Source organism: Meleagris gallopavo, chromosome 22, assembly GCF_905368555.1.
Source record: "Meleagris gallopavo chromosome 22, MGAL_WU_HG_1.1, whole genome shotgun sequence".
Taxonomy (NCBI): domain Eukaryota; kingdom Metazoa; phylum Chordata; class Aves; order Galliformes; family Phasianidae; genus Meleagris; species Meleagris gallopavo.
In genome coordinates this window covers 7,980,243-8,004,211 of record NC_139425.1, presented here as the reverse complement: position 1 = coordinate 8,004,211, position 23,969 = coordinate 7,980,243, and the positions used below count along the sequence as shown (strand labels likewise).

The 23,969-nt window shown below is 41.8% G+C and overlaps 1 protein-coding gene across 1 annotated transcript in view; it reads right to left on the bottom strand.

Annotated features, from left to right (window-relative positions):
• Positions 1–23,761, bottom strand: part of OSBPL2 (oxysterol binding protein like 2) — a 29,480-nt gene extending 5,719 nt beyond the window's left edge. The window contains exons 1-12 of the mRNA XM_003212010.5: positions 23,606–23,761; positions 22,984–23,084; positions 14,248–14,412; positions 9,047–9,194; positions 8,698–8,773; positions 7,328–7,462; positions 6,526–6,623; positions 5,649–5,831; positions 3,761–3,868; positions 2,746–2,835; positions 2,004–2,127; positions 44–172 (exon numbers count right to left, since the gene is read on the bottom strand). Coding sequence (XP_003212058.1) covers positions 44–172; positions 2,004–2,127; positions 2,746–2,835; positions 3,761–3,868; positions 5,649–5,831; positions 6,526–6,623; positions 7,328–7,462; positions 8,698–8,773; positions 9,047–9,194; positions 14,248–14,284 — 1,128 coding nt within the window. The 5' untranslated portion in view covers positions 14,285–14,412; positions 22,984–23,084; positions 23,606–23,761. The remainder of the gene's footprint in view (positions 1–43; positions 173–2,003; positions 2,128–2,745; positions 2,836–3,760; positions 3,869–5,648; positions 5,832–6,525; positions 6,624–7,327; positions 7,463–8,697; positions 8,774–9,046; positions 9,195–14,247; positions 14,413–22,983; positions 23,085–23,605) is intronic.
• Between the last annotated feature and the right edge of the window lie 208 nt (positions 23,762–23,969).

The window sequence follows — 23,969 nt, the reverse complement described above, 5'->3', positions numbered from 1 at the left end:
AGTCACTTGTGACAGGAACATACACACTGACTGAAACAGTTACCTGTGATGAGTTGGGTGGCCTACAATTTATTCTCCAAAGCAATTTACTGCCTGGTATAAACTGCACGGTGTCTTGAACTTCTGGCATATCGTCAGCCTCATCGTTTTCCGATTTTATAACATCCTCACTCTGAAACAAAGATAACACCATTACTTCCTCAGGTTCAAATGAGTCAAGACTATAGTTTAAACTAGTTTCTGTAATGGCAGAAGAAAGATAAATAGCACCTGCTTGTCTTTTGGATACTGATTGCTTTGTCACTTGCAAAAGTACCTTATTTATTTAATTAATGAAGAACGAATTAGGGTATGAGTTCATCAATTTTATTTCAACTAAAACATGCCACCTTTTCACATTAAGAGTCAAGTTCCACATCAGTTTATATACATTAATGCACGTGCTGTCTAAGTTGCAATAGGAATTCAACAACTACTCTTACAAGAAACTAATATTTCCCATTCCCAGAGAAGGCTCTGGTCAGCATTCCCATTCTCAATGCTATGGTATGTGTTAGCAGTGGCAATCTTATAGAGCTGGACTATATACTTTCTGAATTCTACTTGAAGGTGGATGAAGATTTTTATTTCATCACCTCACTATTTTTATTCCACCGTTCATAGACCTCAATCACTTTTGTTCTGGCTATTTATTTTAGGAAGAAAATACAATCGGGTTCTGCAAGCAGTTAGAGGAAAGAAAGAGGCTGCACACAGCACAAACACAGCAGAAAACAACACCTTCCTCATACTACTGAAAGGCAAGCAGAGCACATACATATCAAGCATTATCTCTCCACAGGATCAGGCCAAACAACACCAGCTATAGTGTTGAATTCACTTGATCTGCACAAAGCACAGATCCCTTGACAGCTTCCCTTGACTACCTGAAGACCTGCCTTCTGCATGCCTGGTCCCTATCATCAGCCTGAACCACAGGAGAATCTGTCTCAGAACACAGCTGCATCGTGTAAGTTCAGAGGCTTTCAACATGAGAAATCACCTGAAAGCACAACCACCAGAATGGAAGAGGCAATATCATTCTACTGTTAGGATGTCACAGTTCTCCTCTCCTATTTTCCTTCTGCCTCTTCTGATGTGTCTCGTTTGTTCTCTTCAAAACAGTTCCTCCTCTAAATATAAATTCCACAGGAAGGAAGGAAGGAGTTGACTTTCTTAGGGTGAACAAAATCTTATTATTTAAAAATAAGTCAAAATACAAGCCTGCACCATGACAGAATCCAGAGGCAAAAAAACAAGGCCTATTGTTGCTCTGGATTCCCATCATATGAGTATTTAAAAGAAAGACTGAGTTTCCCAAGCAGAAGCAAATCACTCTCAACTTTAGCTCATTATTTTCATTTCATACAAGCAACCAGAGCCCACAAGACTTCTGTCGATACTGGAAAACACAACAGTCCTCTGCATCGCACAACATTTTGCATTTTCCATATAACCCTGAGGCTTTGGCAGTAACTTATCTGATCCAGACACATGATGAAAAAATCCACAAATTTCCAGACCCTACTGCTTTAAAGGCTGTCTGCACCAGAAATTCAAAAAGGTTTCATCACCCAAAAAGGCATAAATGACTTAAACATGGTACTTAGGGAATTTTCTTTTTAAATGCCTACACTCAGATATTTTCCCATCTAGAAGCAGCAGTATAGCCACTTTCTTTGTTGAAGAAAAGGCTTGGGAGCTGATATATGATGACAACTCTGACAAGTCTCTAGCAATCACAATTTCTGTAAGTTCCCAAGTACCAGCAGCTCTCATTAAAGCTAACATAATTTCAAAGTGCAACGCTTTCTCACGAAGCTGCACCTCTCAGATCCCTACCAAAAGATGAACAATTATAACCCTCTATGTACCACCAACCCGATCATTTCTGAAAAGATGATGATTTCCTCTCATTTTATATATTTTGGTATTTTTACTCCCTATAGGATCCTTAATCTTACCGGCTTCAATTTCTTTTGCTCACCACCTCTCTTCTCGTTCTTTTTGTAAGTCTCATACGTAGTGGGATCAGTGCACCACAAGCATTCTGTCCACTTGCCATAGATGACGCACAGCTTCTTTCTGCTGCAGAGAGAGCAGAGGAGAGTTAGCTTTTGCTTCCCACAAGGCCTTCTCAGCCAAGTCGTACAGATCCTGGTCTGCATTAAGTACAGAGCTTCCTACCCTGCTGCTTTTTGTTTCTTTGCAGATTTCTTAGAATCCAGATACTAGATTAATGTAAAGAAAATGATTCACCTTCGACTAGTCTTTCTGGTATTCAGTCCTGCAGAACACATTCTCATGACTTAGTCACGTACCTTTTGCTATTACTGAAATGAGTGTGGGCGCAGCGAAGCCACCAGCTTACAGAAAGACCCCAAGAGTCACATAACAGCCTTGGGCTTGATTAAATACTTTCAATAACTTTATTCTCATTATTTTAAGCTGAAGACTGAAACTGAGTTTCAACTAGTCTGTGCTTTCCCTGGACACCTTCATTCCAAGTGGCCAGACTGGAGAGTTTCCTAATACTGCTGGAAATCCTCATCCCAACTAAGGAATCTAATGCTGACACTGGGAATGCAAATGGTTATAAACTGCATTGTAACAACTTTGCACTCCCATCAGTCATAGTCACCACATCAGCACTAAAGCAGTATCACAGTGCACAGAAACAGAGAGGCCAACAGACGTAGCACTTACTTTTTGTCCTGGATGTATCCCTCCACTCTGTGAAGCTCTTTTCCAAACAGCCCACACGGTTTAAAATTAAGGACACATTTATCTCCAGTACTGCAGAGAAAATTTCAAGTACACACTTCAGGAAGCGAGCCCCTAAACACATCAGTAAGAGCATTTCCCTCTTCCCCCCTTATCTGCACTTTATTTTAGCTTTTTTTCATGTAAGTAATGAGAGGTAATTACTGATATCGTAATTTTTCTTTAACTATGGTTTATTATTTGAGTGAGTTATCACAGTGAGTTATATGGCCAAGTTTCTATATTAAGCACAAAGAGACCATCGTGGGTTGCACGTGTGAATTTAAGAGACAATTGTAGATTTGATGAGATGGAAGTACTAGCACAGCAGCCTGCTGGAACAAACCTTCAATCTATTCACAAAAAAACCAGGTGCTGTATTATAGGTGCTGCATTCTTCTGTAATAAAGAAGTTTTCCAAAAAAAACCTCCTATTTTACAGGAGATTATTCTCTCCTTTATTTTATGTAAAGTAAAAGGCTTTTTTGCAGGCAGTTGGCAGAGCAATTGACACGCTCTATACTTATACTACTATTCTAAGTCATATGTCTGTGCTATTCTGTGTATTCTTAATTGAATACATTTCCTATTATCAAAATTAAAAGAGAGCCAAATGAAAATCAAGCTGACGGAGGTCTGCAGCACGCCTCCAGCAATTATTCCATTTAATGGTTCTGGAGTTATATTTAATTTCTGTTCTCTGTCAATAAGGCTGAATTTGAATAGGTAGCTCACAAATGTAGATGACTTATGGGCTACGAAGCTTTTATCTATTCATTTGCCTTTTCATTTACATTACTATGATACTAAGCTCAGCCCAATGAATAGTTTGCATTTGTCAGAAAACAGGAAAAAACTCTCTAGGCCTACAAATACTGAAGGTGTGTATCCCAGGAAAGCATCTGCTTTGTAACAGAAGTGAAAAGGACCAGGCACCAGCCCCCATGCTTGGCATTACCTGTGATTCACGATTTCTACCGTTCCATATTGTTCTAGCCACAGTTTACCAATAATTACATTATGTACACAACAGGTTGGATTTGTCCATGTGTAAGCTTCACTATGTCTGTAAAGAAAACAGGAAAATAAATCCGTTTCTTGAGTTTGCAGCGGAATGTAAGCCTGTTGTAACTCTATTTGCAGCAGGGCAAAATATTTACCGCTCCCATGAACAGCCAGCAGCTAACTTCAAAACAGAAAAGAAACAGACTTTTCTTTGTAAGCCAACCACATGCTGCATATAAACATGAGCGCAAGTTAACAGTGCGATATGCCCTTTCCTTTTCTTCCTTGTTAAAGAGTTGAATTAGCAAGTTTTACAGTTGCTGTGCTTTTGAATACAAACTCCAGCTCAATAATGTGAGCTTTTAAAATTGTCTGTGATAGAAAATAACAGATGAGAACTGCACTGACAAAGCCTAACACTGCCTTCTACTCACTACCGCAGAGGCACTGCAGACTCTTCCTAAAGCACTTTATGGTAGATCTGTATCACAACCCAGAGAGTTTGGTTAGCTTTTCTTATAACTCAAAGTGGTCCTCTGAGTTTTCCAGCAAAAGTTAGCCCCCATCAGATTAGCAGTCAACCTGGTTAGCAATCAATCCATATTAGAAAAGCATGCAAACTCTACTTTAATACCAAAAAAAAAAAATAAATAAAGCAGAAATAAGCAGCATCCTCTGTAACAAATGCCTTGGGCTTCTAGTTCCATTAAGTATGGAGCAAACAAACATACTTAATATTTCCAACTATCAGAGAAAAAAAACAGATCAACAAAGTCTGACAATTTTCCACAGCAAACTATATTCAAGTACTTCAGAATAATGACTACTCTTCAAGTGGGGAAAAAAAAATAAAAAAATCATCCCCCCAGCCTTAGTACATGTTTTTATTCATGAACTTATTGACAACAAAATCCATGGAGCATAAGATATAACAGAAGACAGTCATGCCCTGTGAAGATGAACTGAAATGTTTATTTATGCTGAAAAAGTGGGGAAGAATTGTGCTTTCTAACACAGAAAACACAGTCAGAGTCAACATAAACACAGCACTTAAGCCTGATTGATGATGTTGTTCCCTAAACTTAAGTCTGGCCCAGAATAACTCTCAGACTTCTCAAACCAACAGACTGGTATGAATCACAACATTAAGGAGCTCAAAATCTGAGCTCAGCTTCTGCTAACTTGATGCAAATATTTAAACCAAGTGCTTTAGTCATTTACACTGCAATTTAAATCTGTACCGTGATTTGATTAGGCAGAACAAGAATCCTAATTCTGCATAAAGGCTCTCTCCCCACCAACACACATTTTTGTCAAATCTGCATTCTACACTCGTGTTCATAGCCATTTCTACATCCAGAGGAGATTTCCTCTATTTACATCAACATTTATAACCAAGACCAAGCTTTGGAAGATCAGATGCCAGCAGCTTGACAAACAAACTGTACTTTCAAAAGAAACTACAGGAAGAGTCAATGCTTGATATGCAGTCAAGTTGCCTCTTTATTAAGACCAAATGTCTACTTCCTTTCTACATGAATGCCTATCTTCAAAAGGTATTTTAAAGCAACCTCAAAGTTAGGCCAGAGGAAAGCTTTTGGAAAAGCACCTTTAAGTGTTCAACTGCAGAATGCCTGGCACAAACCAGCTTGTGGACAGCCACATAATTTGAGACATAACTGATTAGGAGTAATACGGAAAGGCATTGATGATTTCACTGGAAGCTGACAACTCCTGACAAGCTTCTTGCATTCTGCCATCACACAAAGCAGTTATTCTGAAGCAGCAGCTCTTTTCACACAAACACGCAAGGACAAAAGGCATTTGCTTCTCATACTCACTTTAGAAGCTCCAAAGTAATCGTCCCCCGTGGCTCCGCTTCTATGCTCTTTCCCCAGAATTTTAATTTGGGGTAGATTGATCCGTGAAAAATAAAGTCCTTGTTGAGGCCTTCAGAATAAAATGCACTAATAGGTGGGTGGTGGCTGACTTGCTCAGATATAAATCTAAATCCTAAATCCTCCCTATCAACACAAGAAAGAGCATTATACACTTAATCAACTGACAGGAAAAAAAAAAAAACATAACTTGATACTTCAATTTTTTTTGAAAGGATTTTTAAATTACTCTGAAGGTGATACTTTCCTAGTCCCATGACACATTTGAACTATTAAAATGAAAGCAATAATCTTCCGAATACTTTTTAAACACCTGTTTATACCCAGAAACAATCTCCATTGAAAGACCCAAGTGACTTTCTACCTAGAAAAGCACCTGAAGAAGTTTGGACTAACTCTTGAAAACTCTGCAACTCCTTGGGCAGCAGTAGGTGGTCTGACTAGAAATTTTTCTCTGTAACTTATGTATCTCCCACTGCACCAAGCTGAAAACCTCTCAAACTAACTTATCTGATAGCAATAAGCACAACACTCTTTAAAATTAGTTAATAGTCTCTGTTCAGGTGTCTTCAGCAGAACTTCAGCTACTTATTCTCTGAACAATTCTAAGAATACCCTGCATAAACATAGAAATAAGACTGCTTCTATAAAAACCTCTCAAACATTCTGTATTAGTTTGGGGAAAATAATTTTAGCAAAGCTCAGAAAAGTATTAAACATATTTTAGTAGTTTTTTATTTACTTTGGTGAATAAAAAACAACCAAGCTAGTTTGACTGCCTGCTCACACAAACAGCCTCGGATCCCAATCCAACTATTACCTTGTTAATTCATAGGTTTCTCCTAACAGGGGGTTAAATGGTTTGCCAGTTCTCTCCCACTGAGAAGCTACAGCAGAAACTGCAAAAGCAGCTACAGCCTGTAAGGAAATAAGGACACACTGTTATATTAACAGTTCATTAAAACTATGAGTTAATTTTTTTTTTCCTTAGTACAATATTTTATTATTCTTCCAAAAAGAAAGCTCTATATGTTGCTTAAAGCCAAAATACTGGCAATCCATGGGGCATAATATAGAAGTAGTGAAATAAAAGCAGTTAACAAGCATATCGTTCCAAAAGGACTCATTTTCTGTAGTAAATTTTGCCAGGTTATACACTGTTCCATGCCCCTCTCTTACTCTAGAAATCATGGAGCCACCCAACAATTCAAATTAATGCTTATGACCTATTTTGGAAAGCTCAGGAGCCTTTGTGTCACCAGGACACAAAACAACTTTATTTTAAGGCGATTTAAAGCCAAGATCTCATCTTTACAACACATAAATACCAAAGAGTCACAGCTAAAACAGTCCTGAACAGGCTGAGGGCCTTGGGAAGGGGGAGTTGTTGCACTCCCCTGCTGAAGACTTTTGTGCAAAGCATCAAAGTAGGAAAGCATCACACATAACTCAGGTCAACCACCATATAACAAGAAATTGCTCTAGACAGACAAACATGGCAATTCCTACAACAGAACGGGAGGAAAAAAATGCACTCAAAAGAAAGGTTGTATTAATATGAAAGACCTTTGAGAGAGAGAAACCGCTTCTGAACTAACAAGAAGCTGGTAGCTGGGACTTGCCTGCATTCTTTCCAAGGGCTCTGCATGACTACAAGCCTTATTAATGAGGTATATGTGTTCCATATATTCAGTTATCCGTTGAAGGAAACTCAATGGCTCGTTGAAGACAATGGGCATTGTAATCTTAGACAACTCCTAGGTAACAAAAGGACAAGTTAATTTCTTAGAACATAACGTTATCGACTGACAAAACTAAGAATTCTGAAAGTAAGCTGTGGGTTAGTTGAGTCGTCAAGTGTCTTTTCAAGAACACTACAAGTCAGTAGCAGAACTTGAATTGCTAGTGCTGAAAGGATGTAGAAGCACTGCAGAACTCTACTAGAGATCAGAAAGAATGAAAAAAAACTTTAAAAGTTGATCCAACGAACCCAGTAAATCCAAGAAAAACGTTACCTTCTACTGTCTGTTCTACATAAAAGAGGTTAAAACTTCTGTAAGTAGTGGAAATGATGCATCAGCCAGCTCATTACAGGTATTCAGGTACCACACATTTCTTTGAAAACCTCACATATCTGTATGCATAAAGTCTAACTACTCTACTGCAGGAATCACAGTTCTTTTTTAGGAGGAACAGTTATATAACAAATACTATCTGAATTGCTCTAACATATTTTAGTGGCTTTATAAAAACAATCTGTTATTTGCATCAGTATGTTTCTCATTTCCCATATGGATACAAGACACACAAAGCTCATACAGATTTCCAGCTCCCCAGGTCTTTTACTATTTGCCACCAAATCTAGATGTTTATTAAAACAGCTGCACTAACACGGAGCACTTCCATCTTTTACATGCTTACAATCTAATGGAGTGGAAAATGCCATCAGATAACTAATTAACACAACAGTTTCTTTCCACTGTCACAGGCAGTAAGGAAAAGTCACTCCTGGCTAACCTGATTTGGTCAGGCAAATCGTTCTGATAGAATTCATCCTAACCAAGGGAGTTTTGATGGGACATTTCTCTCTCCTAGTTGACATAAGCTAAGCTGGCAAAGCAACTCACTGACTTGTCTGTTGCATTCAGTAAGTACTGTGCTGGCAGATCTAGAGTAGATATGAATGTCTAAAACCAACAACAACAACAAAAAAACAGTAACAAAGGAGAGAATGTTGTGTTAATCAAAGCATAACTAACTATATTGTTAATGACTTTAGCACAGTTCTTACAGAACAGGGTTAGAAACACCAACTCACACACTCCAACAGCTGAAGTGTGTAAGGCAACAGAATAGCAGTTTAAGATTAAGTTCCTTGCAGGGAAAATGCAAAATGCAGCAGGTATATTCTGTATCCAAGTTTTAAGCAATACAGTTAATGAGTCAAAGTCAGAAAACTTAATATCAGCATACTTAATCTAGGCTAACTTACCAGTCCAATGCATTTTTTCAATATGCTCCACACACTAAAATCACTTCTAGAAAACATTGGGGCAGGTAATGATGTCCTGTAATTGTAGAAGAAAAAAAAAAAAAAAAAAAACAGCGACAAGTCCACCACTATAAGTTCCTTAAACAAAAATATATTTTAATTTACAGGTACCATAGTAATTAATGAAAGAAATGAAGCATTAATTTCCACTTGACATTGGAAGCAGACAAGTGAAATGCGTGTTCAGTTTCAGAGAAATAACCTCTTCCTTGGTGAGAACAGCAATACCCCAAAAAACCACGAGCCAGCACAGTCATTTCTCATTTCCTACATAGTGCTGTGCCTTTACCTGTGTCTCTTAATTCCATTTTCCTGAATCTCTGTCTCTCCATTATGCTTTCCAGTCCTATTGCACTGGTGTGGATCTAGATCAAGCATTTCTGCAACTTTATGATTTGCTTCTGAAAACTCTCCTGAAGAATTGTCAGAATCAAAGCCTGTATGGAAAAAACACACAAAGCAATAACTTTCTTAGGGACCTTATTATGCCACAGAGCACCACTCACACTTTACAACTCTACAGCAGAAGTACACTTACATAGGGTAATTTTATTCTAAAAAACATCAGAGGGAAGAACTTTTATCAACTGACCAAATTCCCAAGCGTATTTAGAGCTAAGTGTAGCATTAGAATCAGGCATTCTCATCTGTTCTTTTCATGCTGCTGAATATAAAACCAATTTAGAATCTTACAAGCTCTTCAATAGCTCCTAATCAGCTCTACTGCCTCTTCATTAGAGCTGTGATGTGATTACAATAATTTTGTTTAGCTACGTAGTTTTCCTTAAAGACCTTAGAAAAAAAATTAACTTAGCCTACTCACACTATCAGATACAGAGCAGTTAAGGAGGAAAAAATGCCCATTTCACAACCTAGTGGCAAACATCTGTACTACTCCAGCAACAGAAATACAGGATATCTAACTTTTTTGCCATCCATGTGTGCAAACTGCACACATAAGAACCCAAACACATCAGAACAAAGTCTTCAACTGCTGAACCTGCAGTGCTGAAGCACACAAAACATACAGGCATCGCTCCAGACAAAAACATGATAAGATGATAGCATTAGGTCATACCTATTCCTCCCTTGATTTCCCTTTAGAACTACTGAAAGCCTACATTATAAGAAAGGCTGCATGCAATTCAACCTCATCCTTTAAGAGATTAACATGAGATTGGGTAAAGACAGCATCACCAAACACGGAGTAGAACAAACTTCCCTTTTGGTTCTGCAGTCAGCAGAGCTACTTGGAGGAAAGTTTTGCAAAGATTTCAATATGTGTAAGGACAAACAGACGCCCAGAAGTAGTTTGAACATTCCATAGAAGTGTTAGAAAAACAAAGCACTGGTGAGGGATGGGTCTAGAAAGGAGAAAAATGCCTAAATATTTTGAGGGAGATGTTTTTTAGACTTGGAGATTAATGAAGGATTTTTTAATTATTATTTTTCCATTTATGTTTGTATTCCTTTCATTCCAGTTACCACAATCTAGGCAAGCACTTTTCTGTGCTGACAGTCACTATCACAACTAGGTGCAGCCAATTCTGAAGCCCAGCTGTGGATGCAGAAAGAATCCCAGGTGTTACAAAGCATGTAAATACCCTAACGGAGTAAGGAAATTAGTTTTGACCAAGATTATTTCAGTTTTAGAGTAATTAAAACAAAGATCTTCTGGCACTAACTTCGCTAAAAATGCAGATGTAAAGGGTGACGTCGCATATTAAACCCTCTCCTACATTTTGATGTTACAAGCGTGTAATTATACAGCAATAATGACACCTTAGCAGGTCCTAATACTTAACTGGAAAATACAAGACTTATAGGTAATCAGGTAATGGAAATGAAGATTAATCTGAAACACCTGCCTTCAAAGAAAAGCAACACCTGTCTATCTTCAGTCAACCCACAACAGAAGAATAGTTGTCATTTTTAAAGGGCATTTCTTAGCACATATTAGCTTTTAAAGGAGCCCAGTATGGTACAAGGAGATGGAGAAAGCAAATACCATAGAGTACAAGGAAATAGCTTTGACTAATGAAGTGGGGAAAAACATATGGGCTTGCAACAAATGTGCCCTCAGCCAGAAAGCTGATCAGGCCCACACAGCATATGGAACATCATCACATTTAATGGGCATTTTGATCAGTTAAAGCACCAAACTTTCCACTGTGCTTTCAATCTTCTGTAACAGCTGGCTCGTCTGCTACAAGCCCAAACAGAAGTTTTAAAAGCTGCTTCTCAATGAAATTCTAAATATTATAGTTCTGAGGAGAACTATCCAGGTGATGTTTTTCACAGAGGAAATACTGACTTGGAATATTTTCTGAAGTGCTCTGTTACAGTTTTTCTAAGTTCCAGGTCTTTCAAGCTGCCTTTAAAGCCTTGAAGTTGCCAAACTGAGTATCTGAGCTTCAACAGAGGCCAGTTTTTGTACTGAAATAAAGCTTCAAAAACTAAAAGAGCCAAAAATTAACTTAATAAAAAGCCCCAGCTTCTACGCGTCAAGGGTAAAACCAAGCTTTTAAAGTCTTCAGTTATCAAAGTCAGATAAACTGGTTACCAATGCTAATCCATTTTAAGAACGTAAAGAAAAATTACTTGCCAGCAGCTCTAGTTTTCACAGTCCTCTTCTTCCCCATCCTGCAGATGAAACAAGTCCACTAAGCCACGTTACACATCCAGCTACGAGGGAGCAGAGCGGCCCAGCACTGAGTGCACCGTGCACACGAAGACACATGACTGCCCTTTCATACACTCAGCAGCTTCCTCAAATACTAATTAAGGTTTGTCACTCAAGACAGAAAGAGAATCAAAATAGCAAAGTGGTGAGAACCTTCATACCCAAAAAAGTTCCTTCAGAGTTGGGATAAAAATGCTGCAGGTGTGCACAGTGAGTAAAATAAGAGGTCACTTTTCCTCAGCCAGAAATTACCGTTTCTCCACTTTCCCAAACAAGTCAGTCTCACACTACATGGCCGTATCATGCTGCTCCCAACAGGAGGCAGGCTGGGCTTTCACAACATCCGCAGTACTTCAATATTGGGGCACAATCTGCTGATTCAATCCAAACATGATGCAAATATACACATCTGGCAGCAGGTACCTCACTTGCTACTCCCCAGGAGGAAGCAACAGTTTCCAGCAAACAAGAGCTAAGCAGTAGGAACGGAAGGGCAACCTGCTCCCAAACACACTGCACCAGATTAACCTCACAGACACTGAACAGGCCTCCATGGAACTGCAGGTTAATATGTAAAAAAGTACAACAAAAGCTACTCAAGCTTGTCAAAAATAAATTATTACCCCGTGACTAACTTACTGCAGTAAGCATTTTGCTGTTCTGTGCCAATCCTTCCACAAACCACTTTGGCAAAAAGATATCTGACAGAATTAATGAAAGATAAGGTCTGACACAACAAAAGTCAACAGCAGAGCCTTTAAGAAATTCAAAATGAAATTAATAATCCCAAGGCGATGCAGGCCGGAGCTAAGTGATCAAGGCCACGTGCTGACAGAAGATTTTGAAGAATCTGAATTCATCAATGAATTTATCAGCTTTCCTGATCCAATCTCAGAAAAGTTTTCCTCCTGCATTTGAAAAAAATCAAGTGCTGCCCTGCCAAGAAATGACAGGCATTACACACAACATCTCTGAGACGCTCACAATAAGCATTCAGTCTTGAAGTAAGGATGTCACATGTCCAACTAATCAGCAATGACAATCACCTCAGAACACAAAGCAACTTCACTCTGGAAACTCTTCACCAGCCAAACTGGCTCATCAGCTACACAGCACAGTCCATCCTGAACACTTACAGGTCTACTCATCATCAAACACATCACTGGATCAAACCACCTGCCAGGAGGATGACTCCCAACCACACAGCATGCAATGCCATCACATGAACATGACTTCTGGATGTGATGGGGAGAGTGTCAGAAGCAGGAAACTTCAAAACCTAAGAGATTAAATCCATCACAATGAAACCCAGGGGTCCACAGGGCAGATCTCTATTTGAGAAGTGGATGTTATCAAGTAATAACTACAGAAATGTTGAGGCCTTCTCAAGGAGTGAACTCATATTTTATAAGGGAGAGCACGTTACACAGGCTAAGATTGCTGCAGAACTCTAAAGCACAGCTTCCCATGAGTTTCACTGCCCTGCTAAGCCTGGTTTGCTATTTGTAGGGCAGAAACAACAGCATCCAAATTACTAAAATCAGGGAAGCTATGGGAACACACTGCAAGTCCCACTGAGGAAGGCAGAGCCCAGGACAACTGAGGAAGCAAGTGGAAAAGAGCACGGGGTACACACTGTTTTCATTTCAGCAGGGAAATGAGACACAGCTGGAGAATGAGCTTGTTCCTGGTAGCCACATCCCAGTCACAGAGCAGCACATGTCTCAAGTTGGCTTCTGCCCATCTACTGCTCTGACTTAAGGAATGGAGAGTATGCTCAGAAAAAACAAGCTGAGGAGTCTGCCAAGGGCATTTTGCTTTTTTAATCAAAATTTGGAACCCCTGTGGAATGCAAAAGCTTACTGTGACTCAGAAAGGACCTCAATTCTGAGCTTAAACTCCTGGGGATACAGAGCATACATCTGCTTGCTATGGGCACCAGCAGAAGAATGCAGACAGACCTACTAATAGTTGTTCTTAGCATCACATTTATGTATGACCTGAAGAAGTCATAGATACAAAGAACTAGGTCTAGACTTTACTAGGTGTGTGCAAGTAATCCAACAAATGGACAGTAAAGTCTAAAGCATCTCGCTGGAACAAGAAATGGAACATCCGTCTTTATAGGTAGTCTCAAGGGAGAAAGACTCTGAAACAAACTTATCCAAACTTAGCACTCCAGTTAACCCAAATAGCTGTGGGACACGCTGCAGGGCAACATATAAGAGGGAAAAAAGTTCAACTACATTTAGTTTCTGGAGTGTCTGCTGCAGACAAAACACTGTCCATCAGAAGAGGGCTGTGCTAAGAGCACATTGAGACATCTGATCTTTCGCTTGGAAGCATGCTTTTACAGCAATTTGTACAGATGTAGAGAAATATTTCTCTATTTCAATTCTTTGGAATAAGTTTTCCATCAAAATAAATAGAATAACAGCAAAAATAACCTACAGGAGATATTTTCACCTTTCAAAGGGCCTTAAAAGCATTACTTCTCAAGTTGCTATAAAATTACCTGCATCTCATGGAAAAATGAAAGCAAGACTCTGGCCCTAAAGAACTACTACAGTGGTAAAATAATAGCCAGTACTGAGCTTCAAAGAATAAAAATAATATTAAATAAATACATATTTCCAAGGTTGAGCCCAAACCTTTCTTCTTTTCAAAGCACGGTGCTACAAGTTTCACAAGCACTTTTCATTCTTTATTCCTTAGCAGTAATACATTTCTTGTACCTTAACAGACACAATGCAGTTCAGAGCTTCTTTTTTCCCCTCCTCCTTTTCAGCACTGTGCCCCTCACTCACCCGTAACGGCATCATAGAACTCTTCTTCACTATTCATCCTTCAGCGTGAAATCTCCGCACAGCCAGCTCAGCTTCCTCTAATGCATCATTCAACTTGATTTAGAGCTTAAGTGTCTGTACGCTTTTGAAGTCTTCTTTTGCAAATACCCAGCCGCTTCAGATGATCTATTTGACAAGACAGGGAAGAAGAATTAGCAACTCCCATACTTCTTGCAAGCACACACACACACACTTGACAAATGCTCCTTTTCCTATTTCTTCCCATGACAAAAGAAAGCCTTGGATTCTTGCATTCATGAAACAGTCACTATGACTCTGAAGTCCTTCTGAAGATCAGTGCTGCCTCCTACAAGAACAACCAAGATATTATGCCACACTTGTTCTCTCTACATAAAAACATTACGTACACTATTATAAAATATACTTATTGCAAGTTACATTTCAGACAAGGACAGCGAGAAGGAGAAGGAAGAAAAAGACAGCTGGCAAAACAGAAATCCCTTCTCAGTCAGAAGATAAACCTTACTGCATTCTTAAACAAGAAAGCTGGGAATGAGTAAAAGAACTTTACCTCATTGCTAAATAAAAACGTAGGGCCTTGCTGCACACTGTGCACTCAGCAACTACGAGGTAAGTTCTCTCAGGCTACTGCTATGAGCGTTTGAACACACAACAGGAGGCTGTGCTCTCTACATAGAAAGTGTAAAGAAACAGAACTTTTTCTCACTAAAGCCAAACACACTACAAATCACTTACAGATTCATGAAGCATTCCAGCTCTGCTTTATGGACAGACTACATTAGATTTATTCCAGATGGTTGGCAATGATGTAACGTACACAATTTACTTCACCCATCTTTAGTCAAAGCAAAAGAATCGGAAAATTTCGATTCCACCCTTGCGAACGCTCACCAGGTACCAGTGCTGAGCCAGGCACACAGCAATGCTCCACTCCCCCAAAACAACCTCAATGTGTCAGCCTCAATTTTTTTCTGATCCTTGAAGATCCCACTGCTTTTGTGAGAGTGGCTTTTCCAGAGTAATTATAACTTGCACAGCTCCATTCCAATTAAGGAAAACAAAGCCAGAAGCACACTCTATTCCTAGTAGAGGAGCTTGCCATGTTTAGAGCCAGCTCCCTCTCTCCTCTCTGCAAGACACCAAATTGCATGATGCCCCCTGAACTTCAACTCTTTTCACCTCACTGCTCAGCACAAAGCTATGTGAACGCCTCACACGCTGTCCTTCCAACTCTCTGTTCAAAAGGAGGAGCTAAAATGGCCTATTTTACAGCTCCCTGCAGTTAATGAACAGTGTTTAAGCATCACACCTCTCAATGCCAGGTTCCTGACTGTCAGCTTTTCCTTTGGAATAACTATTTTGCCCACCACCACAAGATTTTAGATCAATCTCTGTATCATTAACATCTCAGCTTCCACATAATCTTCAGCAGCTTTTCCTTTACAAGTCCTCACCTCCATAAGGACAGAACTTCACGCAGCTGCTTCTTTTGTCTGTTGCTACACTCCTGTTGCAATTGCTTTCAGCTGAACACAGTTTCCTTCCGTCTTCCTCATGCTCCAGTCACAGACTTTTAAGCAAGAAAGCTGAAAAAGGCTTATCAGCAACAGATTTCTGACTCAGGTGAGTCAAACTGCCTCGATCTCCCAGGGAAGGATGCAAGAGCTCAAAATATTGACACACTACAGACAGGGATGAATGAGGACTTCCAGTGCAAGGCTACCAGCAAGTGCTCTGCTTGTAGAAAGCAAAGGAGCAGCAGCTTTGCTTCAAAAAGATGCAGTGCAGGCTGCTGGCAGAGAACCAGAGAAAGGCAGAAACCCTTTAGTAACTGGTTCAAAAGCAGTAGCTAGCCCAGATTTCAGGGTGAACTAAACAGGATGCTATGCTTCTTCTCTAAACAGCAGCAGAATTAATTACATTGCTCTAAATGCCTACTTCTAACACAAAATGTACTGCCACAGCTCACAGCAGACAGGCAGGGGAAGCTGTGCCCCAGCACAGGTCTGGCTGTTACCTGGCCCAGCAGAAGGCAGGCATAGACTGCAGGAGATGCTCACACTGAAGCTGCAGTCAGAGTCCCTGTGAGCTTTCCAGCCCCCCCAATAAGGTATCTCTTCTAGATCTCCAGCTCTATCATTTCTCTGATGAAAACCTGTTCTTGAGGACGTAACTGTGTACACTTTTCAGCTTGGGAGGGAGGAGAAGAGGGAAAGCACTACTTTTCTTAGGATTCAAGTGCCTACAAGTGCTGCACCCTTCTAGAAAACCAGCAGCCAATATTTCCAGAGAGAGATGTTCAAGTGCATGCAGTTATCTCATGACAAACACTACAACTTCTGAGTTTTCTCCATGCATTCCCTCATGTCCCATCTCCCAGCCTTTGCTTTTCATCCAAGCTCTGGCAGCAGGACTACCCTACCACTGCATACAGCTCGTGCAGTAGGATTCTGTTCCGAAGCAGTTCTACCCACCTGCAACATACACAAACCAGCTGCCAACCCACCTCTGTTTAATTATCACACCAAGAGCACACTCCCCCTATCCAAACACGTCCTGGCAGGAATGCCAGCATGTAGAACTCTGACTTATTGATAATAAGGGCACTGACTACAAAGCCAATGAAGCTTTTCTATGAAAACAACCACCAAATATAAGTCTGGTGATTACAGGGAAAGACCTGAACGAACCAGAAGCACACATTACACTCTGCTCTTGTACACCTCACACCACACCCCGAGCTGATCCTTATTTGAGAATGAGGGTCTGGTCATACACTGTAAGTTACAGACAAGTACTGCAGCTGTCACCTAAAGAACAAAATATTCATGGAAGTTACTTTAAGTAATAGTCACAAGTTGTTTTAAGGCGGTAGGAGAATTTTAAAAAGGACAAAGCGATGTATTTTGCACCAGAGTCGCACTAGGAATAACTTAGTGCTCATATTACTTCTTTTAAATTCAGTTCTTTAACTTAGCAGAGATTCACATGAATCTGCACACGCAGGAACACAGGATGCTATCAGCATTTAGCTCTCGTGAGTCAAAAAGCAAGGATTGCTAAAAGCAACAGCAGAAAGTTACTCTCAACCAGGCTGAAGTGCCAGCAGACAAAAACATCCTGTTTGCTTCATGCTCAGCATTTGTAATCTGTATTTCCTCCACACTGCTCATTTCCACACCAGCAACTGCAGTTAGCAGCTTCCATCCAAACTGCAGCAGAGCTGTACAAGGAAAGGTGCCACACTCCCACACAAGGAGACCCATCGAGGCTTAGGTCTGATTGCAATCCCAGCAAATCTTTCATAAAGCATAAACATCATGTTCACCTTGTTAGTGCTGAACGTAGATGAAATACAAAGCACGTGCATATATATGAAACCAGAGGTGTGAGACCCACGGCCAGGTGAGATGCACTGCCTGCTCTCTCCCATTTGCATGCTCCAAACCTATATTCCAGGGAAAGAAAAAAACCAACCACCGACCAAAAACTAACAGACCCACCAATAACTGTCTCACTAAGACCTAAGATTCTGGATCCTAACCACTTGTACACAGATTAAGAGAAACAACAAAAAAAAGCACAACAAAATACCAGGACCTGTCCAAAAAAAAACCTGCAAGAGCTAAACATGCCATCGCTGTGATTTGCTAATCTCACAGAACTAGTTACTCCATACTAACTCGTTCTTCTAGGTTAGTCTTCCACAAGTGCTGGTTGACCAGAAGTTACTCCTCCTTAAAGAAACATTTACATTGCTGTAGGAAGTTGAGCTTCCACTGCTGGAGCAGCTCATGCTGCTGGAATGCAGCTCAGCAAGCACGAGGTTGGCTGGTGCAGGGCTGCACCTGCGCTGTCCTGCTCCTCCTGGCCTGACACTGAAGTCTCACATCGTGCAGCACTCCTGGAAAGCAAACGTGTTGCTGACACCATTCTGCTTCCTTTACAAATCCTGCTTTTTCTCTCACGTTTAACACTGTGAGAAGCACAGCAGCTGGACACAGCCATCACCCAGCCACCACCAGAGCTGGAGTGCTTCAGCAAAACCACATATGGAAACAGCAAGCAGTTCTGAAAACAAACTGAGGTTGGCCAGCGTGAGGCTGGGCGTTAAGAGTTCAGCCCACTGGCATTAGAGTGCCACCAAAGAATTAATGAAGCAGCACATTCAGGAGTTTTTCACATGTCCAGCGAGGTTTTGCTGGATGTGTGCTTCCGTAGCAAATTTTAAAACAAATTAAGTTTATTAACTTGAAAGGAGAATACTTGTAAGCAATATGGGGAAAAAAAAGTTAAAAGAGTGAAAAAGGAAAAAAATCAAGCGAGGCTTTCATCACAAAAAAAATAATGACAATTTTCTATCAAGTCTCACAATGAAAACACCACACACATACTGCCAGAGGGGTGGAAAAGAAGGGGCAAAAACCTGCAAGCTCTGAAAGGACCCTCTGTTTTCAGATGTTTGCATGTCTTTAATGGGTCCGAAGGACACAAGCTCAACTTAATAGAAACCAGCTTAGTCAGAATGTAAAGTCAGCTTGGTACAAAGGAAAATTAATTCCATGTTCTGTTTAATCCACCTAACAACGTATGTAAATAAAAAGCAGCATTTCCATTAGCACATCTCCTGGGCTCGGGATGCAGCTTCTGTCCAGAAATGGGTTCCTAAGGAGCCACTGGCAGATCAGATACACACAGCCGTCACACCGACGCTACAAACAGACAAGCTCACAACCCTCCTAAAACATGCCTGGTGAAGTAAGAGCCGAGCCCACCTCTTCTCAAGGTGCCAGCTGAAATAAAACATAGCTGCTGTACTTCAAGGGACAGAAATAAATAGCTTGAACCAGAAGATAAATATTCATGTGCTTTTGCTCCGTATATATCTCCCGAAAGCATCAGACTGCAGTGTTTCATCTCTGAATGAAAGCTTCAGCAAGGATGAATCTTAATTGACTCGTGAAATTAGGTTACTGACAACAGTGGATCTAAAACATCTACGAAAAATTGCCAAGAAGTTGTTTTAATTGGCAATTTAGATGCCTGCTGTAATTATTATGCACATGAAATCTCTTCAACCAGCAAACAGCTACACAGATGGCAGAATCCAGAAGTGGATTTTATTTACCAAGCTAGAATTGTTTTTTACTTCAATGTAATGCAATAGCAACTTCCACCAAGGGGTCCTGGCCTAACGAGACTCACCCAGCATCCCTGCTAAGAGGAGGGCAGCCAGCTGCTCAGCTCTGTGCAACGCTGAGCAGAGGGGCTTGGGGTGAGGGAAAGCCTGGCCTGCTGCCACTGCACAGCTTCTTTGCAGACTGCAGCTATCCCTGCTGTGGGCCTTAATGCAGCTGGGAGCTATTAAATGCCCCAAGGACAGATGTGTACCTGCGCCAGCTCTGATGGGATGGAGCTCATTTTGTTCGTAGCAGCCTTTATTGCACTACAGTTTGGATCTGCTACTGGAATCTCCCTGCTGTAAGCATCTGCAGTTAGAGAAGAGGCTGGGAAGGAGCACTGCTAACCCAAATTAATTCCACACTCAGCTTTAATAAAGAATCCACATTGGTATCTTCTTGGCGACATTAACCCTTTTAGATAACAAGAAGGTGGCACAGCACTCAGAACTACGTTCAAGACAAAATAAAGCAGCGTGTATACAGTTATTTGTACCTCTAATTATAAATAACATCTTTCTTTTACTATTAAGCATCTCTGAACAGCTTTAGTGACGTTCTGCAAAGCCTAGCAAGCACATGCACACGGGGAAGAAGCTCTGCTCTAAGAAATCTAGCAAACAAGCACGCTGCTGATCTGACCGTTACGAAGGGCTTGGTGAACTAAGCTCTCAGGAGCCTTAGAGCATGTAAGTTTTTTAATTGGGAGTTGTTAAAAGGATTCTGGTTCTCACTTGGTCGCACTGGCACACTGCAGGGAGCAGAGCCCCTGCCACCTCACATCCCAGGATTCACACGCTTGCCTTCGTTACACTTTCATACTATAATTAGCTCTGACCTATCACGAGTACCAAAGCACAATGTGCTATACTAACAGATTTTGGAAGCCCTAAAAACCAACTTAAGAGGATGCCAGTGAGCATGTAATGAAGTTACCAGTCCACGAACATGCAGACCTCTCTGTAACACTTCAAAGCTTCACAACATCCCCACAGCCCTTATCTAAAGCTGACCAGCAGAACAGAGAAACTGCACTGGGACAGGGACCCCACAGCTCCAGGCTCACACTAAATCTGATGCCAAGAGTGGATGTACATATCCAGCAGTTTGGGACCATAAGACCAAGAGGGCCGAGATTCAAAGGTTCAGATGCAGTTCTGCAGCTGCAGGAATAATTTGTCTCCTGTGCACGCTCCTGTCAGATTTACAGATAATTACAGGAAGAAAACACTATCCAGCCCCCTGCATTTTCTGAATGGAGGGCAGCTGCAATTCACTGAAAATCTGTCTGATTCAATTATGTGCATAATAAGATGTACTGACAGAATCTGAAGGATCTGTCTAGACAAGCAAATGAATTTCCAATTGTAACTGTATATATTAAAAAAAGCAAATTTAAGTAAGCTTAATCTATTCTTATATCTCATTGATCCTGAAAATTAAGACATCTTTGTGCACTGAGTCAACAATATGTCTGAGAAGAGCATAACCGAAAGCAATGCAAGTCACATTTGACACATTCTAATTGCTTACTCCTTCCATGCATGGAGGCTTTAAGACTGCAAAGTAAATAATTACGTCATCATTCACTCTTTCACATAGTACATTGTTAGGAAATAGAGGTTTGAGATCAAGTATTCTTCATTGCAGATTACATAGTGGTCTATTCCATGAACTAAAATACATACATGAATCCATATCACATGTAAGCTCCATTTTTTGCAACAGGAAGCATATGAACATCGCCTTATCTTTCAAAGCAGCAGATAAACATTGCCCAACTTTCTCACGGGTCTCACTTCTCCATTTCTTCAGCTAGATGTTGCCCCTGTGAGCAGTTGGATTCAAACTCAGCTAAAACATTCACACTGAACGCTCCGTATTTAACACACATTCTTTGTGGCTTGATTTTCTTCCCCAAAAAAACCCATCTTAGATATTTCACAGAAAACAGACTAACCAAGAAGCATTTAAGAACATCATGTTCTTGACAAGGACAGACAGTTCTTTTCAGGTGTCTTTGTGACTCAAGCGACAGTATTTGATGCTGAATGAAGGAGCACAAGAAAGCCAACTTGTAAATGGGAGCCCTGGTTCCCAAGCAGTCTGATGCAACATTGCACTGTCCAAGAACACGTTATTTCAAATACCAAAGATAATTAATTATCTGCTTTAAAAAACAACAACAAATCAGCGTACTTGCATACGAATCTCACTTTTAAACAAAAAAATTGCCTGGCTGGCACTGCAAGCAGTTATTTAAAAATATCAAAGTTATCAAAGCAGAAAAGCCTGCTGGTCTATTTTCCAGCCAACATGAAAATAAAAGAAAGCTAAGCTTTCCACCTTTGTTCTAGGTCAGCATGTGTGAAGTTCACACAGTAGAATTCACAAGAAGAAAGACTCAAAGCATTAACAGCTTCAATCATAAGATCTGTCAGCTTAAGCAGGAGCGTATCGTAGAAACCCCTAACAATTTTAAAACTGATTTAAAGAAAACACCCAACAGTGAAAATTACCCTCCATGAGCAGCTACCAAATCAAAACACTCACATAGATGTTAGTAAACTACTACTTGTACCTCACTCAATGCCTTTAACCCATGCAAGTTTTCAACTACTCTCAGGCATAGTTAAACTATTCAAACATCATTTTCTCTCATCAACTTTCGTCTCCTGTTTGTGATGTTACACTGACACGGCCAAAGAGTTGGTTTTGGAAAAAACAGCATATTTATTCCTGGACAGCAGATGTCTCAGTGTTTCCTTCTGAGCACTCCTTGACATTACGAGTTCACTAAGAGCTACAGTTGGTTCAGGAAAGCAACATCAAGAACTGCTCCCAGTCTCATCCCAGGCTGCCTTCAACTTTCTGTCACGTGGCCATCTGCACGCCTTGACAAGTATTTTAAGAAAAGCTGTGTTTACAGTAACTGAAACCCAGGGGATTACTGAGGGATAAATCTCTGCTCGGAACGTCTTGCTTCTGTGCTAGTTTAGCCAGTTCTCCTGCTTCCAACCCACAGTGCAGGGCTGTAGGTTTGGAAGTTACACAAATGACTGCTTCCAGAAATTGCCCTGAGGTTTTAGGAGTTCCAAAGGATACTGATATAGAGTTTGTAGGACCATGTATCTGTGGTTGTACACTACTATCAACATGAGTGCAGAGTTACTGAACTTTTGAAGGATAACTTGGAATTGAATGGAATCAACTAAAAAAAAACACTAAGAGAAATAGCGTGGTGCTGCTAACTCACACTGCAGATCCTGTTTCTTTCTTTTTGAAAGTTTAAGTGAAGGCCACGTATCTTAACTGAAAAAAATCATGGTAAATGAAAATTTCTGCTTGCATTTAACATGCTTTGGTGGTGGGAAATGCAAGACTGTGGCCAACAAAAGCCAGAAGGCGATTTCAAACACAGGTTCTGGCCCGCAAGCAGAGCAGAACTGCTTCAGAAAGGAGCCCTGAGTCCAAACACACAGATGGCACAACACCACTCACACCCAAATCAAACCAATGGCAACATAACGTATACCTTTGTCACCGTGCAGAAGTTCCGGTGGCATGTTATTTAAAGGGAGGCCTTTTCTCCGTCTGTTTTGCTCATCTTGCTCTCTCGTCTCCCCCTCAGGAGCTCTGTAAGAGAAACACGGAGCCGGGATCTGCAGCGCACAAGTCCAGCAAAGCTCCCGCTGCGTCGTACGGCCGCCGGGGCTCCCGCACGGCACGGAGGCCGAGCCCAGCGCTGGGAACGGAGCCGCGGGGCCGCGCGCGCTGCCCGGCTCCCGAACCGCGGACAAAGCGGCGCGCAGCGCACCCCGCGCAGGAGCTGAGCCCGGCCAGACGCTGCCCTTCAGCCCCTTCCCCGCCGCGCCTCGGGACGGCCGAGCTCCGCCAGCTTCGTTTAACACAGAAATAACGAAGGCGCCGTCACCGCTCCCGCCGGCTGCGCGGCCCGCGGCTTCGTGACGGGGAAGGCGGGGCCGGGCCGTCCGCGCTCCGACACCCGCGGCCTCCGCTCCCCGCGGACAGGACGGCCCCGTGTCGGGCTGACGGTCCCGCGCGGCCCCGCAGAACGGCAGGGACGTCCCGCTCCGCGGTAAAGAGGTGCGGGGTGGCAGAGGGGGGCTGGGCCCGAGGCAGGCCGGCGGCATTACCTGGCACCGCGCTCCCGCGACGGCCCCAGCGCAGCACCCCCCGCTCCGTACCGCTGACACCCAGGCGGAAGTGCGGCCCTCGAAGCGGCGGAGTGACGAAGCGCTCCGCCAATCGCGACGCGAGGCCGCGCCCCGCCGGAGGCGGACAAACGAATCGGCGGCCTCGCCCTCCGGCCAGGAGGCGGGGAGAATGCTAATCAGGCGCTGAGCTCCGCCGCCCCAGGTCGCGCCGCAGCGCTGGGGAGACAGCTGGCCAATGGCATGTGAGGGGACGGGGATATGTAGATGAGAGCGGCTCCCATGAGGCCCCGCGGCGCTGAGCCGCCTCTTGGGGCGCGTTGCAGACGGACTGTGGCACCTCTGG